General features: G+C 40.5%; 1 protein-coding gene across 1 annotated transcript; it reads left to right on the plus strand.

Moving 5' to 3' along the window:
• Nucleotides 1-6,930: 6,930 nt before the first annotated feature.
• On the plus strand, nt 6,931-26,064 carry LOC112569284. Its single transcript, XM_025247026.1, has 11 exons — nt 6,931-7,024; nt 7,496-7,622; nt 12,869-12,982; nt 15,517-15,705; nt 17,393-17,461; nt 18,627-18,686; nt 18,991-19,018; nt 20,488-20,610; nt 21,180-21,266; nt 25,277-25,399; nt 25,892-26,064. The coding sequence occupies exons 1-11, from the start codon at nt 6,974-6,976 to the stop codon at nt 25,917-25,919; spliced, it is 999 nt and encodes a 332-aa protein (XP_025102811.1). The 5' UTR covers nt 6,931-6,973; the 3' UTR covers nt 25,920-26,064.
• Nucleotides 26,065-26,726: the final 662 nt, after the last annotated feature.

Below are 26,726 nucleotides of genomic sequence, written 5' to 3' on the forward strand. Positions count from 1 at the left end.
GAAGTGAGAGATGTCAAAGGAACTTGTTTCCTGTAGTTACTTCACGACACCGTGAAACTTTCTCTTCCCGTCTCTCCATCACCAAGCAAACTACATTAGTCTACAACTCTATACCCGGGGTGGCCTGTGGATGCCTTTGGATCGGCATCGTCTGCCAAAATCTAAAATGCACCTGTTTTCATTTTTTTTAAATTTAGCCTAGCTTACTTTTCTAAAAATTTATTATATCAAGTATAACAGAGTTAGAAATCGGCATTCTGTAGCATTCCAACACAAAGTTAAAAGATAAAAAATAATAACAGGCTGACATGACTGTTAGAGGATGCCTTCAAAGGAAAGTGAGCGACTACAAAAAGCTTCACTTTACGCAATAAAGTCGGCAGGTGAAAGCCATTATGTACTCATTGGTTGTCCATTTCCATATATCACTAGGTTTGGGGTGTAGTCAGCTGCTGGCGTGGGTTGCCACTGGGAAGTGGGGGAACTCGGACAACCGTAACCAAAGAAGCTGACACCTTAAGAGGGACGACCACCGGCGATGTACCAGCGGCGCGTGCAATAAGATATCGGCCGGCAGGTCATTGTCGTCACGGGTCAAACCCTGGAGCCCGCACAGCGATGAAAAATAAAGCAGGATCAAGAAAACACCGCCAAAACCAAAGTCGCGGATGAGAATCAGTGTACGGTATTTTTAAAGACATGCGGGACATTGTGGACTTGCCAGAAAGCGAGACATTGGGCGTACCGTCCGGACATTTTATGAGCAGGCGGGACACGAGGTCAAAAGCGTTGGGTCACCTTACCTCGGGCTGAAGCGCGGGGCCCCTTCGAGAGCGGGGCCTGGGGCGGCCGCCCCATTTGCCACCCCCTAACGCCGGCCCTGCTTCGGAGTCACGTTTTCGATTCTATTCTTCGGGATGTTTTCAAACAGTTTCAGGAGATACGATCAACACGCATAAGTTTGGGGCCGCGGTGTTGGTCTTAGCGAGGGACGTCGTCAGTCCGTTTTGCTGCTTTTTTGTTTCTCTTTTGTAGTCATATCCAGCTCTAATCGTGCATGCTTTGGAATCCGGGTTGTTACAGGATTATACACGACACCTAACTTCAAAAAATTTCATGTCCCTTCATGCGGCAGCTGGAGTTAAACCATTCATGGTTTAGTTTTAGGCTTTTGGCTAGAGACAATATTTCTTTGAGTTTCTGGTATGAGAGAATAGACCACAACTGCTAGCACTATACAGCATAATATTACATACCTCTTGGGATAGTGCATCAATCTTGTCTTAGTCTACTTCCTTTTTTTTTTTTTAACAACTCATTAATTTTATTTCTTAGCTGGCTAATCTTGTTAGAATCTAGAGAACTAACAAAATCATCTTTTATTTAACTTTTCTATTCGGTATTGTAACCCTTCTTTACATTTTCCTCACTGAGCATTAGAAGTACTTTGGGCTGAACATTTTGTTTGGATAATAGTTATGCTACATGCTTTATGTTTTTAGTGCATCCTAGTTTTCTTTGTGTCTCTGCTTGAAAATATTGGCTGTGTTTTTTGTTTTGGTCAAGTTATCAAATTAGGGCAAATCATGCAAAACAAACTGTAAAATGGCACACCTAAAAAGCCAACATCATCGTACACAATAGTAGTGTATCAACTGATAAACTGGCCATCTTTTTTTGTGTTTTAGAAGTAGCAGCAGTAGTAAGATCCTTACTGAGTAATTTATTTCTGTCATATTAGTTTCAATTCAGTGTATAAACAAATTTTTTGGGCGATAAAATCATAAATCTAGGTTTTGGTAAAACTTTTCCATACATACAAGTGCCAAGCAAACAAAGTATATAACAAGCATGGGTGTTTTTAATTTACACATGAAAGGTTATTCAATGTCAAAGATAATGGACCTTTTCAAATGTCTAACACTTCATCTTAAATCAAGCCATGTGGCTTCCCAATAACAAATAGGCTGATATAATATCTGCATAATTTGTTAGCAAAATCTATAAACAAAAACCATCGCACCAGACTTCCGCTGCCAGTGTATATAAAATCCCAACATTTTAAATTAAATTGCACAAATGTTGCAGATTTTTTTAAAAAATAGCTTATTGACAGTACATTAGGCAGTATTCTAGTAGTAAAGTATATGAAGCCAATATATATAACTGAACATTTTGTACGCTCATGTTTCTTTAAATAATATATGTATATGTGTGTGTTTTCTTTACACTTAATATACAGACCCATGCAAACTTAATTTTTCTTTTTGTGTCCGATGCAGGGTTTCTCAGATAATAATACTCAGATGAAGTTCACAACCCTTAAGAGCATTGCCACCAACAGTCTTCATTTGTAGAGCACGTTGCGTCTGATTAGAGTCCCTACTTTTATGTGACATGCTACTCAAATGAAATTCTTTGCATGCATTTTTTTAATGATGGTCAAAATAGTTCGTCAGAAATTTTAAAAAGTCTTCCAAACTGACATGAAAACAACGGAAAATAAAACTATAAAAAAGGAAGACATTTAAATGACAAAAAAAGAGATATAGTAAGAATAAAGAGAACGACGAAAAAACTGGGTGATCGGCCCCTCGTGTTTTCACAGATAATAACCTATCGCAATATCGTCACAGACCTTTTCTAAAAGAATTCATGTCTCTTTGTTGGTTGAATAGACTTTCCTGGGTGACAGGCCGACGTTGAATTTTATTTTGTTTTTCTATTCCTCAAATTTTCTCATGGTCATACAGGAAATAGCAGACTACCGCACTGTTCTTTCCACATAATCTTTAATTCTTGTGGACTTTTTCCTCTTAAGTTCACAAATGAATGTCACTAGGGCCCGGTTGCACTGCTCGGGTGTAAGTAAGGCCTTAGTCGGGACGTAGCAGGGGTATAGTACCCGACTAAATTTACGACCATTGCATTGCTCGCGACTAGGCGAATTTTAGTCCGCAGCTCGGGCGTAACTTTAGTCCAACCAGGGGGTTGGCGTAGCTGCCGACTAGCAAGTGACTAACTTCTGAGCGTCCACAGCAACTCGGTTTTCGTTTAGAAATTTTACAGAAGAAACGTAGGACGACGATGCGAAACTTGTTTTTGGTAGATGAAAGTTATATACTTTTACAAAATGGACCTTAAACTTGTTAATCGTTATCGTGAACTATAACAAAATACGGCGAAAGTGAGCCTTTGGAGTCACGTTTTCGATTCTATTCTTCGGGATGTTTTCAAACAGTTTCAGGAGATACAATCAACACGCATAGGTCAACAGTTTCTCAAACAATTCACTGTGTTTCTAAGGCTCTTTACAAATCGTCTAAATGAATCAAATACCTTGCCAGAGGGATGAAAAAAAGCAGAAATCATAATTTTACGCAATCGCTGGATTTCCAAGGGTGTTTGGGTGCATAAATGACACCCATGTAAAAATACAGGGACCATCTGAGCACAAAAGTGAATTTGTAAATAAAAAAGGTTATCATTCAATAAATGTACAGCTAGTTTGTGATAGTGGCATAAATATAATTAACTGTGTTGTTAAGTATTCTGGAAATAGTCATGACACCAGGATTTTGACCGAGTCAAAGTCAAAGTAATGAGCTTATGAAGTACATCCTTGATTAGTCAGGGGATAAACTCAAGAAAGAATTGAAGATGCAACGGTGTGCTGAAAACACGCCTTCCTTGCCTTTTAAAGAAACATCAAGGTATGTCATACTAAATTATATTGGAGTCATAAGTTTTGGAAACAATATTTTTACATTATATTTGAATATTATGTCCACATGAAGGAAGAGAAAATTATAATAACTGCCTTATGTTTTTTTTTCAAGTAAGTGTCTTATGTGTTAATAAATTAATATATTATATTTTGCACAAATAACAAAGAGCAGAAAATAATGTGCATCTTTGAATGTGTTCACATGTGTCTCTTCAGTAAAACTTTTGCATGTATAACACATGCACACCTTTCAAGCCATGTTTCCCCTAAAGAAATAAATTAACATATATTTATGCACTTACATCTAAGCTTTTTCTCATGTATACTGTTCAGTTTTGTTATTAATTTGGTTACTATCATTTTCTAGGTTTAGCAGTTGTTGTGTGCCCATGTCATTTGTATAAAGATGCAGAATATATGATTCCTTTTTGCCTATTTGCAGGTACAGTCCAAAGAGAGCTATAGTTATCATCATGGCATGCATAGTATTGCACAAGTATAGTATGCATTCTGTATGATGAGCATGATGATAATCATGATGTTGAACTTTATGGAGATCAACAAGCCGTAAGTGCAAGAACAAAGCAAGAATCCCTTCTCCTAGAGCTTTAATATTTGATGGTAAAGTACAATTTATTTTTACGCAGAATTTCAAAGTTAAAATTAAGACATGTCTTTTTCATCAGATTAAGCAAAACTTGTGATCAGCATAAGTCCTCCTAGAGGTTTAAGATGAAGGCTGGATGCATAACAGCCTCAAACATGCACAGTGTTTGTCATATATGTAGAACAGCCAGCCTTGTCGGTAATTTTAGAAGCTTTTGTATAAAGATGTCCTGGTGAAAGTTCATAAAGAGTTTCAAATATGCGACACAGGAATAGTTTTAAATAATGATTACCCTGTATTTGGTTAATAGTATAGTAAGGTGTGGTTACTGTGGGAAGGGATGTGTGGAGGTCAAATGTCCCATCACCATGAAAGGTAGAAACAAAAGTGCTGATGATTTTGGATGGTGAACATCTTCAAACAGTGGGAGCTTTAAACTAAGCACAACACCTAGTTATTTTACCCAGGTACAGCTTCAAATGTTCCTTACTGGAACTTATGATTTTCTTGTACAAGTGTTGCAGCAGGGACCAGATGATGGAAGTCGTATGATTCTTTGTGACACTCTCCCTATCAGGGCTTACAATGAAGAGGGTGCCGACTGGGGAAAAGATGTGCTTCTAGAAAGTGGTTTAAATTTGTATGAAGCCAGATAATTCAAGCAATTTTCTCTTTGTATACATGTAATATTTTTTTTACAGTAAAAGAGCTTTTTTCAATGAAAATAGTTTTGTCTTAGTTTTAAATATCTGTGTGGCTCAATAAGCACACATTGTAGGTTTTCGAGCCTTCATGTAAATACTGTAGTTCTTGGCATTTACAGGTGTATATTACAGATTTTAGTGTGCACATGTTTTTTTTCCCTCTGTTGGACCACCCCTTTGCCATGGTGAAGTGGCATGCTTGTCACAATGACCCTCAGAAATATGCCGACAGGAGCACTAGCTCCTGGCATTGTCACCCATTTTGGAGAGATCAAAAGTGGTTCACTGGTCCTCTAGGTTAAAGGGGATGGCCAATGGACTAACAATTCATTCATATAAAAGCATATGGTTACTGAAACTGGCGACATCCCAACAAACTGTGGGACATGTCTGAGACGGCAATTACAAGATTGCGTACTGAAAAATATTTCATTTATAATACATGATATGCAAAAAACAGATGTACATGAATTACAATTATGTTTGTACCTTGATTCACCTTTTCAACTGAACAATTTTCATTATCACCTGAATAAAGTAGAGAGGGAGCACTTGAACTGTTATTGAATAGTCCTGAGCTCATTTCAATAGGGGGAGAGATCAGTAACATTACATTCTCGCTTGCTGCTGACTAGAATGAAAACCAATACATAGTGTACAGCAGAATTTACTTTTAATGATTGCAAAAAAAAAAATTTTATAGATATCCCGTTCGTCAACTCCTTTTTCAAGACAAGAATTTAGGATTCTTGCACTTTCTTTTTTTATTCCCTCAAAAAATATGTGCATTTTAACATGTTAGAATGTTGGTACCATGCAGCATAACAGACATACAGGTTGCACTCAATTCATCAACCGATACATGAATGCTGACTAATAGTGACATGATCTAATACACATTCAGCTATGAGGACTTAAGACTGAAAAGTTTAATGAATCAACACAAAAAAGAACTACAGCTAGTAAGTTCCAACTAATTACAATAATATATAAAGTAAAATAAAAATTACATAAATATTTAAGAACTATTAATGTTGTTTAAAAACTGCCATGATTCATGATACTGCTATAAATAGAGAAGAATGATCAATTAACAGGGCGTTTAAATATTTTTTAGTAACTGATGTGTTCAACGCCATTGAAACTTGGATTAATAATGATAAATGCAAAATTTGTAAAGCACATACCCTCCTAAGGAGCTTGCTCTTAGCTCTTAAGAACAAGAACCAAACATGGACAAAATGCGAGGAACAGGAAAACAAATAACATATGAACTATAAAAGAATACACAACAGTACTAACAAAGAATAAATTCAAATACAGAAAACAAAGAGGAACTAAATAACAAGAGCGGAGAGTAACATGTTATTGAAACATATCATGATTATGCAACCCAAACATAATTTAGGATTGCATCAATCCACTCTGCAATCTGAGGTTGTGGACTTCATTTTGTACAGGGCCGCTTTATATTGTGGACATTGTTTATCACACGCGGAGCATTTCTTCATTGCCTGAAAATAACAAATTGCAACCTGTGTCAGCCAGAACGATACTTTATTTTCCAAATTGATTCCACCTATCCAAAAAAACTATTTTTATGCATTACTTTTGTGGTTGTTTACATGCAAAAAAACTTAAAACAGTTTATTTACCTCATGCATTGATCGTTCTGCCGACGATTGGGCACACACCGTCCTCACCACACCTTTCCGCTGCTTCTTTAGTTGCAGTCCGTTGTTCGAAATTTTGACAAGAGCAACGTCTGATTTGCAGCGACTGTCACTATTAATCCATAGACGTTTTATTTTTCAATTTGGCTTTCACTTTAGAGTCTGACATTTTCGAGATTAGAGTGATCTCCCGCCCTTGAAAAATTTGTTTCGCGGTGGAAGCCCGTGAATGTTTTTGTAAAACCCTTGGCCACTTCCTGTTATGCTGTTTGCATCACTCGCACTCGCTTTGGCCCATGCTGCATGTGCAGAGGTATGGTTGGTTTAGTTCACTCAACGACATAATTTTTCAGGCTTTTACTAAACTAATCTCCACACAAAGAAATTTATACTTCGCATTATGTGTAATGAAAGTTTATTGTTGTTGCGTTTTGCATTTGCAATCGTCTCTAAGTGTATTAAAACGAACTGACAAGCACAACTCTATCACAGACTACATTTCTAACTAGAATTTTACGCACAAATACAAGTTAAAATAACTGGTATATAATTGCCATGATCAAGCCTTTCTTAACTAAAGCTATTACCTCAGCAGTCATCAAGTTGTCCGATAACTCTCGAATCTTATGATTTATTAAATAAGGAAAACATCTACTTCGAACCATTTTCATCCTTAGTGAACCTGTTCCAGTAGTCACCTTCGCCCGTTCTCGAAATACTTTTAAAATCTTTAAGGCTTTTTTTTTTACGACTATTTGCTAATTTTTTTTTATACTCCTTTCAGGATTTTCAGAGTAAAAAAGCAAAGAAGATGATTTTGTACCAGGCGAAAAGGATGAGACTGTTGCTGCTGACATGTGTACTTCTCTTTATTCTATGTCAAACTACTTCTTGGATTGTCTCTGCTGGGAGTAAGGAACACCTTATAATTACTTATCCTAAGATCCACACTGTCTGCCAGCAATTTTCTACATCTGGCTGCTTAAATCCACTCCACCAGCAGCTTGTTTAGGGCTTTGCCATCACATTTAATGTTTTGGTTTATTTACAGCCTTTGGTTTATAGGGATCTTTTATAGGACATCACATTTTTAAACACATTACTTATCCTTTTATTTTGCCTTTTTTATCCTTTTTATTGCTGCTGTTCTTATCTGCAGATCGTTTAGATCTGAACATATAACACCCATCATTCTCTGTCTTCGCTGGGTGGCAGTCACTGATCATACTTTTATTTACCTTCCATACATAATGGTTTTATGCAATATGGAGGCTTCTCAAAATTGCTACTGCCACACTACAACATTATGTTGTATAGTAATAAACTAAATTTTAGTGTAAAATCGCAATTTTAGCCCCCATGGGCCCTGCTTTTCACGCTAGGGGTGAACACCCAGCCTTTCTCTGGCTGGGTGACTAAGCTGGCCCACCCCTTTTTTTCTTATGTTTTTCTTTGTTCTCCTTTACCTGGCTGTTTCATCTGTGTTGTTGTTCTAATCAAACATCTCCCTGTCGTTCTACAGTTTTATCCTTCCTATGTTCTGTCTAAGCTGGTTTTTCTCCTGTCTTCTTGTTTCCCATCATATCTTCTTTTGATGTCATTTGTTTTCTCTGTGGCCTACTCTAGGCCCCCTGCATTTTTCCATGAAGGGCAACCCATATCAACCAAGCAAGGGATCCTGGAGGTTGAAGTTCCTGATAGATTGCGGCCCATCATATCAACACACCTCTTTGGCCCAGACTTCTCCTAGACAGGAGGTTGGTGTGGCCCACACCAATCAACTGGCTGGTCGTGTATTGCCCTAGTTTTGCTAGAAGGCTGCGACGGAAGTTAATCTGGTCTTCGTACTTGGAAGGCCAGAGTATATTCCTTATGTATCCCTGGTGCGACCCTACTGGAAATGCCTGAAGTGGTACCACTCGGTCACATCCCCTTGTTGGACTCCACGGTGGGTGGGGAGCATAAGGAATGAATCATATTCATTCCATTATGGCAAAAAGAAAAAAAAAGAAAAAACAGACCTGGGAAAACGTGGAAGAGAGGAGGAATCTTTGGATAGTGAAGATGAGGTTAGAGATTGCATGAGGAAAAATGTTGAAGGGCCCTGGCCCATTTTCTTGTGGTGGAGGGTGCAGAACCAGCCCAACCGCTCTCATCCGTCTCCCCTATTGCAATAGTAAAAGGTTTTAAAATATATCCACAAACTTCTCTGCCCAACCGCTCTCGTCCCTCTCCCCTTTTGCAACAGCTGCCAAACTTCTGCGCTCTAGACAATTTCTCATCCAGTGGGCAAATCAGAAAGCTTCTGAGGCCCTGCGCCAATGGGACAGAAAACATCTTTCCGACCGACCCATAAAAGTAACCCAACATTGATCTGTGAACTCTTTGAGGAGGTCATTCATTGGCCTGACCTTGCCAGGAGCGGTCCGGTTACCCAACCGTTAACGCCTGTCACCAATACAGTGAAGTTTGGCTGCCCAGAGTTCATTTCTCGTCTCGGGCACGTTGTTCTTTCTCTGCACATGGCATCTGTTTACAGGGCTGGCTGCTTGCCGTAATATAGCCTCAGTTGCTGGCACGGCGTAAAACACCAATCCCCCCCCCCCCCCTGACCTTGCCAGGATGTCGGAGCTTGACATCAAGCTTTACATGAACTGGCACCCCAGGGGATCACAGAGCGGTCCTTTGGAGCATCGGTTAGTGCCTGTCACCAATACAGTGAAGGTTGGCTGCCCAGAGTTCATTTCTTGTCTCGGGCACGCTGTTCTTTCTCTGAGCTCACTACTCTCCAAATTTCCAGCGCTTGAAGTCTGTTCAGGAATCTTCTGGCTGAATTTTTTTCCAATAACTCAAAAAACACAATCTACACCTCTCTCAACTGCAGCAGGCCCTTCAGAAGTGCAAAGACTCTGCACTGGGCACAAACGACATTTCTTATCAACTGGTGACTTATCGTCCTTTTAGAAATCTTTAACTTTATTTGGGTGTCCGGCTGTTTCACTCTTGTGCTGCCCATCCCAAAGCCTGGTAAGGATCCTTCTGATCCCAACTCTTACCATCCTATCGCTCTTACTAGTTATCTGTGCAAAATTCTAGAACACATGGTGAATGCCCGGCTCATCTTGAGTCTCAATGTCTCCTCTCCAACCTGCAGCGTGGCTTCAGAAAATGCTGCAGCACCATTTGGTCTGTTTTGAAACTTTTGTCAGGGATGCGTTTGTCGGCAAAGAGCATGTTTTAGAGGTGTCCTTTTGATTTGAAGAAGGTGTATAACTCTACCTGGAAGCAAGGTGGACCTTCATTCCCTTGGCTTCCTGGTCGTATGCCACTTTTCATCAAGAATTTTCTTTCTCATCACCTCTTCCAAGTTCGAGTGGGGTCTATCCTGTCTGATTCTCAGGAACAGGAAATGGGCATCCCTCAAGGCCGCATTCTTTCTCCAACTTTTTTCAAAATAGATTTAATCTTGAAATCTGTCTGTCCAGGTTTGGAGGCCTCATTATATGTAGATGACTTTGGTTTCTGTACATTCGAGGTCAATCCCTTCCATGCCTCGAATGCTGGCTTCACCTGTGCGTAAAAGCTGTACAAAGGTGGGTGACAGAAAATGGCTTCAAATTTTCTCGAAGTCAGTATGCATCCACTTTTGCAAACTGTGAGGTATTTTCTAAACCCATCCATTTCTGTTAATGGCATGGTACTCAAAGTGGTCCAGGAAGTAAAGTTCCTTGGGATCATCTTTGACCATAAACTGTCTTTTTTTCTTCCGTATCAAATCTTTAGGCCTTTCTCGTCAGAAAGCCTTGGACAGGGCTTCTGCTTACGCAAAAAATTGCGTACAGTACGCATTAAAAGTTCGGAGGACCCCTTCAATTTTCGTCAATGGGGTCCCATTCAAATTTGGCCGAAGAACAGGGACCCCTTAAAAATCTGAAGAAGTGGTCCCTGGGACCCTAAAGAGTTTATCCTTAGCAGAAGCCCTGCTTGGACATTCTTAGAATAAGTGGTCATGTCAGCTGGGGGGCGGACTGCACAGTCCTGCTTCGTCGGTATCGTGCCCTGGACCACTCCAAGCTAGACTATGGATCCATCATCTATGGCTCTGCTCAAGAGTCCTACCTAAAAATTCTTGATCCTATTCACCATCAAACCTTGACATCTGCACAGACCCGCCAAGCCTGGAAGAAGTGACAGAAGCAAATAAGGCAATGAAGAGCGGCAAAGCATCAGGGGCAGATGGAATAACAGCAGAGATGTTGAAAGCAGATGTAAATGTGACAGCTCCCATGCTGACTGAAAACTTCAGGCAAGTTTGTGAATCAGGACAGCTCCCGGCTGCGTGGAAGACAGGGCTCATCTTCAAATTACCCAAGAAAGGAGATCTTGGAGACTGCAATAATTGGAGGGGCATAACACTTCTCTCCCTCAACAGCAAGGTCTTCAGCAAGATTGTTTTGTCAAGACTGACAGCAACCCTTGAGAAAGACCTCCGACCACAGCAAGCAGGATTTTGCTCTGAACATATTTTCATTCTGCAACAGATCGTGGAGCAGAGCAACGAGTGGAACAGACTGCTGCACATCAATTTCGTCGACCTGGAGAAGGCTTTTTACAGCATTCACCTAGAGTCCTTATGGAAGATCCTGAGACATTACGGAGTCCCTGCAAAACTTGTTCAGATAGTTGCAATGCTGTACAGCGATTTCAAATCCCAGGTTGTCTGTGACTTGGAGCTCACAGACCCCTTCAACGTCAGTACTGGGGTTTAGCAGGGCTGCATTCTGTCGCCATTCCTCTTCATCCTGGTCATGGACTGGAGCATGAAGACTTCCACCGACAGTGAGAGGAGAGGGATCAGATGGACCATGACTATGACAGCAACAACAACGCTGGAAGACTTGGACTTTGCTAATGACATTGCCTTGTTGTCGCATCGCCACCAAGACATGCAGGAAAAAACAAATGCCTTCTCAGAAACAGCTGGAAACCTTGGCTTGAAGGTCAGTGCAAAGAAAACAAAAAGTATGAGAGTGAACGCGAGACAGCATCAAACTAAATGGAGAAGAGATTGAGGAAGTTGACAGATTCACCTATCTTGTGTCCAAAATGTCAAACACCGGGGATGCGGAGGTGGAGATTTGAGCCCGACTGGCGAAAGCCAGCGAGGCCCTCGCATCACTCAGGAGCACATGGAAGGCAAAAAACGTCAGTCAGAAGATCAAGCTGATCAACATCGGTGGCGGACTCTGGTTGAGGCCTTATGTGCAACCTGATGCACGAAGAGTATTAGATAGATTTACCATCAATGGCTCCGCATCTGTTTTGGTGCCATCCGCACCACTCCTGTACAAAGTTTGTATGCAGAAGCTGGTGAGCCTCCGCTTTCTCTTCATTGTCTGAAACTCTGTCGTTTAAAAGCTCACACAGGAAATCCTGCGTACTGTGCTGTTTTTGGACCTCAGCACGCTTCCCTGTATGGCATTTGTACCAAGGAGCAAAAGCCATTGTCACTCCATGTTGCACCTCACCCACAAGCTGCCGGAGTAGATATTCAACAGGTAGAGCCTCTCCCTCTACTACCAGCCCTCTTGGACCTTCCTGTTCCAGAGATTTGTCTCAATCTTAAAGCCTTTAAAAAAAGGGGACACCAGCAACCTCATTTTTCTTCAACGTTTTCAGGAAGTTCTTTCCGACTATCCTGGATTCTGTCTTATTTTTACAGATGGCGCCAAAGTCCCAAATGGTGGCCCTGTTGCTGCGGGGAGGGGGGGGTATTGTCCCTAAACTTTTAAAGTTAAGATTACTTTTTTGTTGCTGTGACATACCCTTAGTTGCTGGCACAGTGTTAAAAACAAACAAACCAAGCTGAATTTTACAGTGGGTAAGATTTGAGGTTTTAAAACAAATCAAAACCAAGGGAGACGACCATAAAGAGTTAATTAAGATTAACAAGCAGTGGTCAGGCTAAAGTACTGTAATACTTTCACTTTAATTTTAAGTTAAGTGCGGTTTTTGGGAGATGTGGATAGGCTGGCAAGGACAGCCAGTCTACTTACCATCTAAATCAGATAAAAATCACATAAACTGCAATTTATTAACTGTTTTAAAAGTTGCCTTGTGCTACATAAAATGCTTAAACGTTTTGGTCTTTTTTCAGGTACTGCAGAAATGTGTTTTCAGTATAGTTCACATCAAATACAAATATTGATTCCTGAAATTGCATACCAGCAGAGTTTTAGGATCTTCTTCATTCCTACAAATAAATCACAAGGTAACTACAAATTGCAGTAAATGCCTGTTTGTGTGTCTGCAAGCTTGAAGTGATATGTCTCTTTGGCTGTGATTTTAACATGGATGATGGAGGATTCAGTTTGTTGTGAAAGAAAAGTATTAATGAATAAGCGTCTTCTCTCTAGTGCATTCCAATTTTTGATGTTTTTGTTGCAAAATACCAAAAACACAAAAGCAAATGCTTTAAAATACACCTTATACGTAAAGCCAGGGCTCTAGTTATGAGTACACATATATCTTTGTAAGTTTTTCTTGTAGTTATACACCGAAACAGGAATTGAATCATAATCTGATGTGCAGACTCTAGTTTTCATATCAGACTGTGTTTATTTTAGTAATAATTTAGCTAGACATAAAATAAAAATAATGATGATAATTCTCAGAATGCCTATAGATTAGTCCAATGACTACTCATCATTTTTTTTTCCTACTGCTTTGTAAAGCATCAGATATTTTTAGTGGACAGGTAAGGCTGTAATCTGCAACTTTCCTTGGGTTTGAAACCTCTTGAATTTTACTGATGAGAAAACTTGCTCAGTACATAATCTAGTCATCTCCCAGAAGCTTGGAAAAGGTCTGTCCAAAGCTGAACCTTGGCCCTAAGCTCCACTTGGGGTGAACAAGAAGAAACATGTAACAAGAAGAAAGCTAAACCTACAACCTGATTATCACCAAGGTTCAATGAACCATTGGAAAGATGCCTGCCAAGGAGTGCGATTAGATCTGCATTTTCTGTGATGGACGAGATGCTCAATGACAATGACAGGTGTGAGATCACTGGCAAATGCACCCTCAAGTCTGCATGTAGGCAACTTGCACGGATGTTTTGTTGGACTGTTGATCTTGACAAAACAACTGTTGCTGGATGTTAAATTGGCTTAAGAGCCTTCTTGAGGGATAGTCACGCCTTATGAAGATGATATCATCACTCCTAACAATAGCATGTTAAACCTTGTTGATATGGACAAACGTCAAAGGTGATCAGCACTCATAGTTAGGAACTGGCCAGGCTAAACATTAATGCTGGTGCACTTAATGGTCCATCTCTCAGACCAAGAGCCTCTGGTGGCCCGTGGTGCAGGATATGCCCTGGACTGGTCTGGAGAGAGAAGTGAAGTGGGCTTGGGCTTTATTCAAATCTTCCATCACCAGCAAACTTCAAAGCCTCACAGTGGGTCATTTAGACTACATTATGTCCCTGAGACCCCTGTGGGACCCCGGGGTATGCTTGCCTAGTGAGCATTGTAAGAATTGGGTCCTGCCATCCAGCCAGGCATGTCGTAAGAGGCGACTAAGGTGGACACCTCACCTAGAAGTAACTTAGGCTGTGGTAGGGCTAACAACAAAGAACTCCACCTAAGAACTGAAACCGAGTCCATCACCACGCAGGTTCAACGAAGGCGTTGGCGATGAATTGGACATGTGCTCTGCCAGCAGACAGCAGACCTCTCCAGAGTCGCCCTACGATGGCCGAAGAAAACAAGGCCGCCCAAAGGAAACTTTGAGAAGAACAGTGGAAAGGGAGATGAAAGGGCTGGTCATGGGGTCACCTAGAGCAAGTTTCAGCCGACCGACATCGGTGGCGGACTCTGGTTGAGGCCTTATGTGCAACCTGATGCTCGAAGAGGTTTAGATAGATAGATGTCCCTGAGACCTTCTGTAAAACATCCGGTGCATTCCACCGGCAATGTTTGTGATCCATCATGAGCATCAGATAGCAGGACTACTATTCCTCTGAGGCTTCTTGGAGAGCAGCAATAGCTAAGAAGCAGAGGCAAGGAAAAGTGATAATCACACAACCCCAAAATTTGTCTTTCAGCAGCACATCTGCCAGAAAGTCAGCACAAGAAACTTCACATTTGAAGACATAACCCCACCCCCTGCAAATAACAGATTTCACTTTCCTTGTTGAGAATGAGACTTAATGAATAAGATAAGACACAACAGAAGTATTTCCCCTTGTTGTAATGCTCAACAATATCAAATTGCATAATGCCATATTATAATAATGACAGTCACTTGCAAGTTTAGGTTTGGTTGTTTTTTTTTTTCTTTAACCGATTCTGCCTGTTCTATCTTAGCTACTGTGGTAATGCTTATTTGTTTCATGTTAACATGTGAAAGTGTACACAAGACATACATTTGTTTGCATATACCCTTAGTTAAATAATCGAAAGATTGAAGAATGGAAACTTTCTTTCAACCAAAATAAATATTTTTTTGATTCAGTCATGATACCTCGTAAGAAATAAATTTCAAAGCACGGAGCTATCAAGAATTTATTCCAGTTCTGAAAGCAGCAGTTCTTTTTCCATAATAGTCAATAATTCTAGTTAAAACTTTAAAATAACTGCTGGTCAGCAGCAAACACGCCTTCCTGTAATAACCGGTCTTTCGCCACATTGAGGTTGAGCTCATCTTTTCATTTTAAAAGTCTGCCATATGCTTACAAATTGCTATTCTATGTATCAGCAGAGCTATTGTATGCTTTTGTTAAATATGTGTGTTGGACAGAAACTGTTACTGGATGTAAATGGTCAGACAAGACAAACAACTACATCTGCAACGCGGCTAGAGGGTACATCTGTGAAATTCTTGAAAATAAGGGCATTTTGATTTTGATACCAGAATTGCAGCCTGGAAATTTTTGCCTTCAGATCCGCAAAGCAGGTGTTCATTGCATTTGTTCATGGACTGCAAAAGGTAAGATTTCAATGTGCATGTTAGATCCTAAGCATCCTATTGATTTTCAGTCAACAACCTTGAGCTATTCAATTGCCACCCTTGAGAAAGTTCTGTTTATTTTAATAGTAGCTGGGGTAACTTGTCCCACTGTGATTACAGCTGTGATTTTGTTGTCCACCATCAAACTGCCACTTCATTTGAGTCAAGGCTTATAATCAACATGTGTGGCCTCAGTGTAGGCAAAAGTAAAGCAGTTACACTCATTCCCTTGCTGCACTCTGTCTCCTTCCTTTTGCTGGGGCTAACTCATTTTTATGGCACCAGAAGAGGATGTAAGTCTGACATGAGTCAAGGGGAAATAATGTGATGACAGATGAGCCTTGATGTGTGCCAGCATGAAAGAATGAGTGAAAGGGGGAGGAGAACGCTGCTCACAGTTTGTAAAGGGAAAGATAGGGTTGTCCCCTTTCAATTGCTAGCTACAACCTCCCTTTCTCTCATTGTTAATCTCATTTTAGGATATGAAAATTTGCTTTGCATAGTAGGCATATTCAAATATTTTTTGCATAGAATTATTTCATTAGGAGGTTTGGCAACCAGTCCTTTCACTGAAATTCTGCCTTTGGAAAAAAAATTTCTTCATGACATGTTTTCGTAAGCTTATTTTTCAGCAATGGTGTTATCTGGAAAATGCAGGAAAGAAATCATTCTCTGTGTTAAAATTGGTGGGAGGGAAAATTGTTAAGTTTTCTGATAAATTCGCCTGATCCTTGCTGATTGAATTTCGCTTTTTTGATTTTTTTAAACCCTTTCAGTCTTTGGGAAACATCATGCCATGGAAAAAATAAGAATGCTTCTGAACAATGTATTTTAATGGAACACAAAATTGATGTTCCCAGAAATAGAATATTCCTATCAGCTTTTGATGAAAAGGGGTGTGGTTTTGCGTGGGATTTTAATCAGAACTGCAAACTCATTCCTAACCATGCTCTACTTTTAAGATTTCTGTCTCTTTATTTCTTTTTTGTGCAAATATTCATTTTCTGCTAAAATCTCACCATTTCTTTCTTTCAAGATTACAAATACTACAAGAATATATTTGTGAAATCCAAAAGGCCTGTCTTCTGAGACCAAACATAAATAGAATAGACAGGTTGTGCCCCAGTCTGTTGGTTATCATTGGCTTCTCTCTAAGCATTCAACTTGAACACTGTGAGCAAGTTGACAAGACTGTGAATAGCCAGCATGTGAAAACTGGAGAAACTGATGCGATTTTTTTTTTTTTTTTTAAAGTGTTTGAAGGTGGCAGTTGCTAATTTTGTGCCATAGTTGAACTTTGTGTAAATGTGGGAGGATGGTTAAACAGGCAATGAAAGTTCTGTGTCTGATTAACCATTGGTCACACCTGAAATTTAGATAAGATAAAACTTTATTTATCCCAAATGGACAATCTATTTTAGTGTCCTCAGTATTTAAAGATATATTTCAAAACTTCTCATCACTTTAAAAAATGATAACTGACTTATTTGCACAAAAGATCGCAGATATCATAAGATATAAACAGGCGTTAGGTTTTAAAGTCTTTTGTTTGTTTTGTGTGCTAGCCAGAACATACATCACTCCTCAACTGCCTACCTTTTCGCCCAACTCCCTCTGAATGTTTGTCTTTGCAGTTAATGCTTTCTCCTTATTTTCTTTTCTTCAGAGTTAAATAGACTTGGAAGGACTTCCAATCCTGATATGGCTTCAACTGGCTCCAGTATGCCGTCACCAGGTTAGTATTGCAATATAGGGCACACAGGTAGTGCTAGTACCTCTGTTGTGCGAGCTGTTAATCTATTTGGTCTCCATCTCCCACCTGCCCAGCTTGCACCAGTTTCTTCAAGAATCTGTTCATATACAACATCTCTCATCCTGACACTGTCAGAATGTCAGAAATGCTGTGTACTTTCCATTTCATCCAATCTGTATTGCAGCCAACTCACTGTAAACCTTTCTTCTCGACCTGCATTCAGACCCTATGGCAATTCCACTGGAACACTGGGCCAAAAAAAGTTATATGCCACTCTTCCCTGTCTTTCTGACCGCCTACCTTCTTGCCATCCTGTGAGGTGGGAGGAGATGGTCCTTGCTAGATTAAAGTTAGGACACACCTATGCCATGCAAGGACACCTCTTACGAGATGAACCACCACCCATTTGTCCATGGTGTAGGGGACGTTTTAGTGTGGTACATATTATGATTGTTTGTCCTGAGCTCCAGACTATCCGTCAGCAGTTTTTTGACAGAAAATTGTTTTCTTTGTTCAGGTCCGTCCCATTGGCAGCCGTCTTTACATTTTTAAGGAGGATAGGACTTTACCATCAAATTTAAGAAATTTTATTTCCTGATAATTGTTTTCTTTTGATTTTTGGTTTGTTGGTGGCCTTTTTAGGCTTCACCACTCCTTTTTATGCTTTACCCACTCTTTTATATTTTGTTTACTTCTTGTGTTGACTTTTTAAAGAATGTTATGGTTATATCACTAGGGAGGTTTTGTTCCTAAACTTTTAAAGTTAAGATTACTTTTGTTGTTGTGATATAGCCCTAGTTGTTGGCACAGCATTAAACACAAACAAACAAAGGTAAATGGACCTACTGCCTTTATTGTGGCAAATTTAAATAATAGTAATAAAGACAACTGCATGCACACAGAATAAATCCTGAGAATACAGTAGATGTAGAATCTACTAATACTGTAGCTTGCTCTAGTTATTTCATAAAATCTTTTAAGAAATCCATTACATCCAGGAAAAAGAAGTTTGTATCATTTTAGTCACCCTATGTACTGTTATGATTTTTATATTTTTCTGTTTTCTTGACCTCTAGTATTCTTGAAGACTAATTTTATTTTATCCCCACAGAAAGTGGTCATATTTTGATTTTTGTTGATTCTTTAGGTGGATTCTTCTTGCTGCTTTGGATCCTTGGCATCAGCATTCATTTTTGGAAGAATTTTGGTAAAATTTTGTCCCCTGTCAAACACTTATAGACCACTAAGAAAGAGACAAGATTTATACTCTCTAATACATGTGAACAACTCGAAACCCAAAAAGAGCTTCCAAATCTATAAGAATGTCATCTTTGTGTAAAGGAAATGGGTTGCCTGTATGAATGACTAGGGCAGTTTTGATTGAGTTACTGAATTTAGAGAAATATAAAACATTTCTGTGACAAGAAAAAACTTGGCTAATAATGATAATGATCGTTACATTTTTAAAGGTAGTTTTCACATATAGGTTATATTCAGATTATTTGTTTCAGGTCATCTGTGTCTTAAAACACCTAACAAGTAAGTTCAAATTTTAAAACAAGCTGTTCTAAAAATTATTTTTAATTATTTTCAGATGACTGGACAGGTACGCAAATTGTTATAGCAAAAAAACCTTGTCCACAAATCTGAATAACTAATTCTTTCCATTCCTGTGATACACACAACAAACCTTTGAATATAAGAATTCCTGTCTAAAATCTTGGAAGAGATCATGACCTCACTTCCTAAAATTTTATTTCTTGCAAATGTTATGGCAATACCTGGTTGGTGCCTTTAGTGATTTCATAAATTTTAGGTCAATCTACTTACACTTTTCTACTGAAATTTTCTTTTTTAAACCATTAATTTGTCACAAGCTAATGCCAGTGCTACTTTTGTTAAATATATCAGCAGTTTAATCTCACGCTTGGTAACGCTACTCTCAAAGCCTATGGGATCGAGGTGTGGTAAACATACAGAGATAAACCATGTCTAGCTTATGTTACCTCCAACATGGAACCCAATTCTCCATCTAGGGTATGGTACATTTAACATGCAGTTGAATCTTCTCTCTAATAAATGTTACCAAAACCCAGTTTTGTTTGGTGGTTTGGGCTTGTGTAGGTACTGTACCACTGACTTTCTCCAGTTAAGCATTTTGATAGAACATTTAGCCATTAGGCTATTTAGCCTTTTCTTTTTTTTTTCTTTTTTTTTTCACTTCTGCTTTTAGTGCCTTGAGGGGAATAATTTGCTTAACACGCTTGATGCACCTGGTGCAAAAATGAATGTTACTATGCTTATTCCTAATTTTAAGTGTCTTACTGCTTAAATTCTAAACTTTTGCTTGTGGCAAGAAAGAATGGTTTGATCCTAGGGAGGGAGGTGGGGAGCACCCGCAGTGCTAGTGACCTTAGCGGTCATTTCTTCACTAAACACTTCCATCTGGCTGGACTAGTACCCTCAACTCCCTCTGCCTGATGAAATCTGTTCTCTCCTAGACAGTGAAAGTTTGGGTCTTTAATCTTGGTTTCGCTAAGAATATAGACACAAACACTCAGGTGTGTGCAGCTGTTAGCGAAAGGGAGAAAAAAAAAGAAGAAAAGATTTCTAACTTCTCAGATTTAGAACGCAATAGATTACAAGTCAACCAACAGTCTGTACAGCAGAAAACAGATGACACCATGAACTAGGTGCACAAATAAAAAAAAGCTCAGAAATGAGCAGAGCAGTACTCTTGATTTTGTGAGATATTTCTTAAGCACTTTAATGATGTCCATGCTTATCTAACTCCTAGATTGTCTGCCCAGTCAAAATAACTTTTTTCCGTGAACAAGTGGAAGGCACAGTTTGTCTGCAGTTTTCTTTGAGGCCAGTGAATCAAGCTTGCCTCATTTCAAACCAACTCTCATTTACCTTTATGTATCTAAACTTTCATAAGCCTGGCTTGAGTTTTGATTGAGTTTCTTATTTTATTTTCATTTTACTGTTTTATTTTGTTCTGATAGTCCTGACAGCAGTAAGGACTATACAGAACAGCCATTAAATACAGAGCTGGATGAAAGGGAAGGAGAAAATAACAGCCTAAACATGCTTTCAGCTCAGCTCGTCTCAGAAACCAGCAAGAACAGGTAGGTATATAATGCCCTTATATAAATAGAGGCCAGCGGAGAACATTTCTTTCATATTATCTCAACGTCTGCATGTACATTTAACAAGAATGTCAAAACTAAAGAATAATAATGAGAAAGGCTTTTTAGAAAAAGATGGTTTATGACTAAACAGTGTTTATGCGACATTGTGAGATTGTAACCAACCGCCTGCAGATACATTTAATAGAAACCTTCAAACCGAAGAATGATGATAAAAGTTTTTTTTTTAACCCAAAACCGAAACCAAAAAAAAGGATTTAAAGGAAAATTACATTATGTGCTATGACATTGTATATCTGAGCAGCCATTTTTGCTTAGGACAATGGTAGCTGAACTTCGAACAACTCGTAGCTCTGTTGATGGTATATGATGTTATTGGTTAATAGCAACTCCTGTGATGGGTTATTGTTTCATCTTTTCAATTTGGATGGGTTTAACTTTTGGTGCTGTGACAGTATGTTATCTATCACTGGAGCAATATGGTTTGGGTCAAAATGACAGATGATAAGGAGTCTCTTTCAAAATGTACTCATTTTATGTTCTGCTAGTCCTGAAAGCAGTGAGGACTGTACAGAACAGCCATTAAATATAGAGCTGCATGAAAGGGAAGGAGAAAATAACAGCCCAAACAACAGGTAGGTATATAATTCAGTAAACTGATTTCTGTCAGCATTTTTGCTCTAGGGGCATAAACATTTATATATTTTTATTTTATTAGCCAAAGCTATATAGCAAACATGAGTATTGCAGCATGGTAAATTTGTATTGATTTATATCTGCATGAAAATGCAAATAGTTTGGTGTTGGTGTCAGTGATTTCTGCAGAAAATCATATCATAGGATAAGCAGCTGAACAGAAGTAGTCTATTTTAAAATGTACTTAAATTTGCAAAAGATTATTAATAGAGCATTAGCTGTCAGTCATAAGTTGGGTTGAGGAGGAATAATCTATCTATTCCTCTTCGTGCATCAGGTTGCACATAAGGCCTCAACAAGAGTCTCCACCGATGTCAATCAGCTGAAACCCGCTTTAGGTGACCCCATGTCCAGCCCTTTCATTTCATCTCTCTTTCCACTGTTCTTCTCCAAGTTTCCTTTGGGCGGCCTCGTTTTCTTCGGCCGTCTGGAGTCCATCGTAGGGCGACTCTGGAGAGGTCTGCTGTCTGCTGGCGGAGCACATGTCCAATCCATCGCCAACTCCTTTGTTGATGGACTCGGTTTCAGTTCTTCAGTGGAGTTCTTCGTTGGTGATGGTGTTTGGCCAAAAGATGTTAAGTATGCGCCTGAGGCATCTGTTTTGGAAGACATCAAGCTTGTTACTGATGGTTTTGGTCATCTTCCTTGATTCTGATCCGTAAAGGAGGGTGCTGATCACATTTGACTTGAAGATTCTCAGCTTGATCTTCTGACTGATGTTTTTTGCCTTCCATGTGCTCCTGAGTGAGGCGAAGGCCTGGCTGGCTTTTGCCAGTCAGGCTCAAATCTCCACCTCCGCATCCCCGGTGTTTGACATTTTGGACCCAAGCTGGGTAAAACTGTCAACTTCCTCAGTCTCTTCTCCATTTAGTTTGATGCTGTCTGGCGTTCACTCTCATACTTTTTGTTTTCTTTGCGCTGACCTTCAAGCCAAGGTTTCCAGCTGTTTCTGAGAAGGCATTTGTTTTTTCCTGCATGTCTTGGTGGCGTTGTGACAGCAGGGCAATGTCATCAGCAAAGTCCAAGTCTTCCAGCATTGTTGTTGCTGTCATAGTTGTGGTTCATCTGATCCCTCTCCTCTCACTGTTGGTGGAAGTCTCCATGATTCAGTCCGTGGCCAGGATGAAGTTTAACGGCAACAGAATGCAGCCCTGCTTCACCCCAGTACTGATGAGCTCCGCGTCACAGACAACCTGGATTTGAAATCACTGTACAGCATTGCAACGACCTGAACAAGTTTTGCATAAACTCCATAATGCCTCAGGATCTTCCATAAGGACTCTTGGTGAATGCCATCAAAAGCCTTCTCCAGGTTGATGAAATCGATGTACAGCGGTGTGTTCCACTCATTGCTCTTCTCCAGAATCTGTTGCAGAATGAAGATGTGTTCAGAGCAGGATCACCCTGGGCAAAATCCTGCTTTCTGTGGTCAGAGGTCTTTCTCAAGGGTTGCTGTCAGTCTTGACAAAACAATCTTGCTGATGACCTTGCTGGTGAGGGAGAGAAGTGCTATATCCCTCCAATTATTGCAATCTCCAAGATCTCCTTTCTTGGGTAATTTGAAGATGACCCCTGTCTTCCATGCATCAGGGAGCTGTCCTGATTCCCAAACTTGCCTGAAAATTTCAGTCAGCTTTGGAGCTGTCACATTCACATCTGCTTTCAACATCTCTGCTGTTATTCCATCTGCCCCTGGTGCTTTGCCGCTCTTCATTGTCTTGACTGCTGCTGTCACTTCTTCCAGGCTTGGCGGGGAGCGGCCCGGTGGCGCAACGGTTAGTGCCTGTCACCAATACAGTGAAGGTTGGTTGCCCAGAGTTCATTTCTCGTCTCGGGCACGCTGTTCTTTCTGTGCCCGTGGCATCTGTTTACAGGGCTGGCTGCTTGCCGTAATATAGCCTTAGTTGCTGACACGGCGTAAAACACCAACCCCCCCCCCCCCCAGGCTTGGCGGGTCTGTGCAGATGTCAAGGACTGTAACTGCTGACTGGATGTCTGCAAGCTGAGGGGGATCTGGTCTGTTCAAAACTGACTCAAAATGCTCCCTCCAGCGCTGTAGTTTTTGTGCCTCTCCTTCGACTACATTACCATTCATGTCTTTCACTGGCACATCACTGTTTTTAAACCCGTTTAGCTGTTTTTTTGGGTTTTTTTAAATTTTGTACAGTGTCTTCAGGTCATTTTTTCTTGCTGCTATTTCAGTTTCATCTGCCAATTTCTCTATGTAATCTCTTTTGTCAGTTTTTGTCATCCTCTTTACCTCTTTGTTTAGTTTTGTATAACTTTGTCTGTGTTGTTCCTTCAGGTGTTCAGATCTAGTGCTGTTGATTTTTTTGTTTGGCTGACTTTCTCTCGTCTATCTTCTTCCATGTCTCTTCTCTGATCCACTTTTCTTTCTTTTTCTTGGAAGCCCAGTACTTTCTCTCCTGTTTCCCATAAGACTCGATTGAAGTCGTCTAAGGTCATCTCTTATTGGTCTCCTTGTGCCTGGAACCATGAACTTTACGTCCATAGAAAAGGCCTGTTTGGTGGCTGGACTTTTCAGTTTGCCAGAGTCCACTCTCTGCTGACATGCCTGTTTTCCTCGCTATCGACGTAGCTTCAGAGAAACTGCGGCTATCACAAGAGTGTGGTCACAGGCAATGTCTGCTCCTCTGTAGGCTCTGACATCTTGAAGTGATCTCCATCTTCAGTTGATGATGACATGGTCTATCTGGTTCTTTGTGATCCCATCTGGTGATGTCCACGCTGCCTTGGGGATGTCTTTGTGTTGGAAGAGTGTGCCTCCAATCAGTAGGTTGTTTTCTTCACAAAAGTCTGCCAGTCTCTCTCCTTTGTCATTGATGGTACCAATGCCATGCTTGCCCATGACATGCTCCCTGCAGGTGTTGTCACTTCCCACCTTGGCATTGAGGTCGCCGATGATGAGCAACATATCGTGGGCTCAAGCACTCTCCAAGGCTCCTGGAGCTGATTGTAAAAAGCATCATTGTCTTCTGCCTCGGAGGCTTCTGTTGGTGCATAGCAAACTAGCACTGTCAGCTTGGTGTACTTTGAATGGAATCTTGCTCTCATTCCAGCAGTGCCTTTTCTGTTTGTTTTTTTTTTTGTTGAGGAGTAGTGCTACTCCTTCTGAGTGCTGACCGTCTGATCTTCCTGATAACAAGATGGTATGTCCTGACGCTAGTCTCCTCTTTCCCGTGCCGGTCCATCTGACCTCACTGACTCCCAGGATGTCCAAGTTGTAGTTGTCAAACTCCTTGACTAGTTGGAGCATCCTGCCAGTCTGGTACAAGGTCTTGACGTTCCAGCATCCCATCCTCAACTTTTGCCTTGGCTTCAGTAAATCCACTGTCGGGGCGCCAGCTCCCTTTCGGGTTTGGCTGTCGTCCGTCATAAGTCCAGTCGCCTGTTGTGCTTCATTACCTTCGCCATCTGTGACGAGTTCTGGTTTTAGTTTCTGTAACATGATTTTTTTTACATGGTGGGGTTGTTAGCCCTACCACAACCTATTTTACCTCTGGGTGAGGTGTCCACCTTACTCGCCTCTTACGACATGCCTGGCTGGATGGCAGGAGCCCTATTCTTACAATGCTTGCTAGGCAAGCATACCCCAGGGTCCCACAGGGGCTTCGTTCCATGCAGTTACCATTTTTCATTTGAACTTGGTACAAAAACACAAAAGCTATATTTCTTGCAAATTACATTACTTAAATGTCTTTTTATTTTTAAAAAATGCCCTATGATGCCGTGTGTCAATAATGGTTGTCTTTATTATAGGTTAATAGGTGTAAGTATTGAAACACATACTTCATGCCACCACTACATACTGTTCTAAGTGTTCAATGACATCACATTTTATCCTTATGGAATGAGTTAAAGGCATCAGACCTCAAATTCCCTGACATCACATGTATATTCATAGTTGCATTTGTATCTTCATTTACAGGAGCACTGGAAATAGCAACTCCTATCGTCCAAGGAATTCTGCCATTCTACATCATAGGGGTGCATACATAAAAGACATTTCTTCCCCATCTCAGACCAACATACCAGATCGTGGCTGCGCCAGGTAAGAATATACTGTGATCACCTACGAATATGAGCTGTCTCATAGTCATGTCTTTTCTGTACAGATGTATGGATGAAAATAAGATTTTCTTATGTTTGGTCTGACTCAGGCAATGTGTAGGAAACATGTTTGGTGTGCATTTTACACACTCCTATTGAGCTTTTTCATGTGACTCCATCAAAACATATATAGCTAACCTCTGAAGGTTGTTACTGAAAGGGCACTGATGCTATCACTACAGTCATAAGGATTACTTTAGTTGAGTTTTTATTCTTGGATACTGGAGCAACAAAGAAATGTGGCATTACCCCACTGTATCAAAATTTATACTTGTACACAGAAGCAAATAGATATTTGATTCTATTGTTATAGACAACCGAGTAAACAATTAAACACTTAAGTTGATGTTGCCATTTTGATGATTAAAATAAAAGTTTAATGAAGAAAATAATGTTACTGACTGCTGAAATACTGTATTTTATCCTGGTTCAGGGGAGATGTTTCTGCTGCCTGCGACTGACTATCACTCAGAGACTACGTCTCTGCTGGAACACGTGGGAAAAAGCCTCGACCATAATATTGTTCAAAAGGGGGGGGGGTGTTTGGTGTTTTACGCCGTGTCAGCAACTGAGGCTATATTACGGCAAGCAGCCAGCCCTGTAAACAGATGCCACGTGCAGAGAAAGAACAGCGTGCCCGAGACGAGAAATGAACTCTGGGCAGCCAACCTTCACTGTATTGGTGACAGGCGCTAACAGCGCTAACCGTTGCGCCACCGGACCGCTTAGCCTCGACCACACTTCGGTTCTAGCTTATATACTACCGGGCCACGTGGCCCCTTCCAATTCCATCGAACTAGTTCTGACGCTATCGAACTCTGACTAGAGGGACTACACCCCATCGCGCTATACTCGGGATACCCATCATCTATCCACCGCTCATCTTCCCACGGTCTGACACACCACCCTCCGACTGTCGCGACACTCCGTCTAGTTCTCCCTTTCGGCAGCGGTGTCCAGTCGGCGGTAAAGTAAACAAACTCTGTTCTCATGGCCAAGTGTACGGGCCTTTCCATTAGCACCCGCGAATTAACGTACCCGTGAAGTGATGCCTGCGGCCCCCATTTCGAAAGCGGCCTCGATTCCCAGGCTCAGCTACCCCAAAGGGAGATAACATCTTTACCCCCTATTGTTCCCCCACAGCCTGTATCGCCTCAGGGTACCAACTGCCCCTCTTTAATGTTTCTATTACTAGTCCGACACTGTTTTCTGGCCTTGAACTATTTATTGGTCATAAAATTGTGAAATTTCTGTGGGCAAGGTTCCAT

Source organism: Pomacea canaliculata, linkage group LG7 (genome assembly GCF_003073045.1).
Source record: "Pomacea canaliculata isolate SZHN2017 linkage group LG7, ASM307304v1, whole genome shotgun sequence".
Lineage (NCBI taxonomy): Eukaryota > Metazoa > Mollusca > Gastropoda > Architaenioglossa > Ampullariidae > Pomacea > Pomacea canaliculata.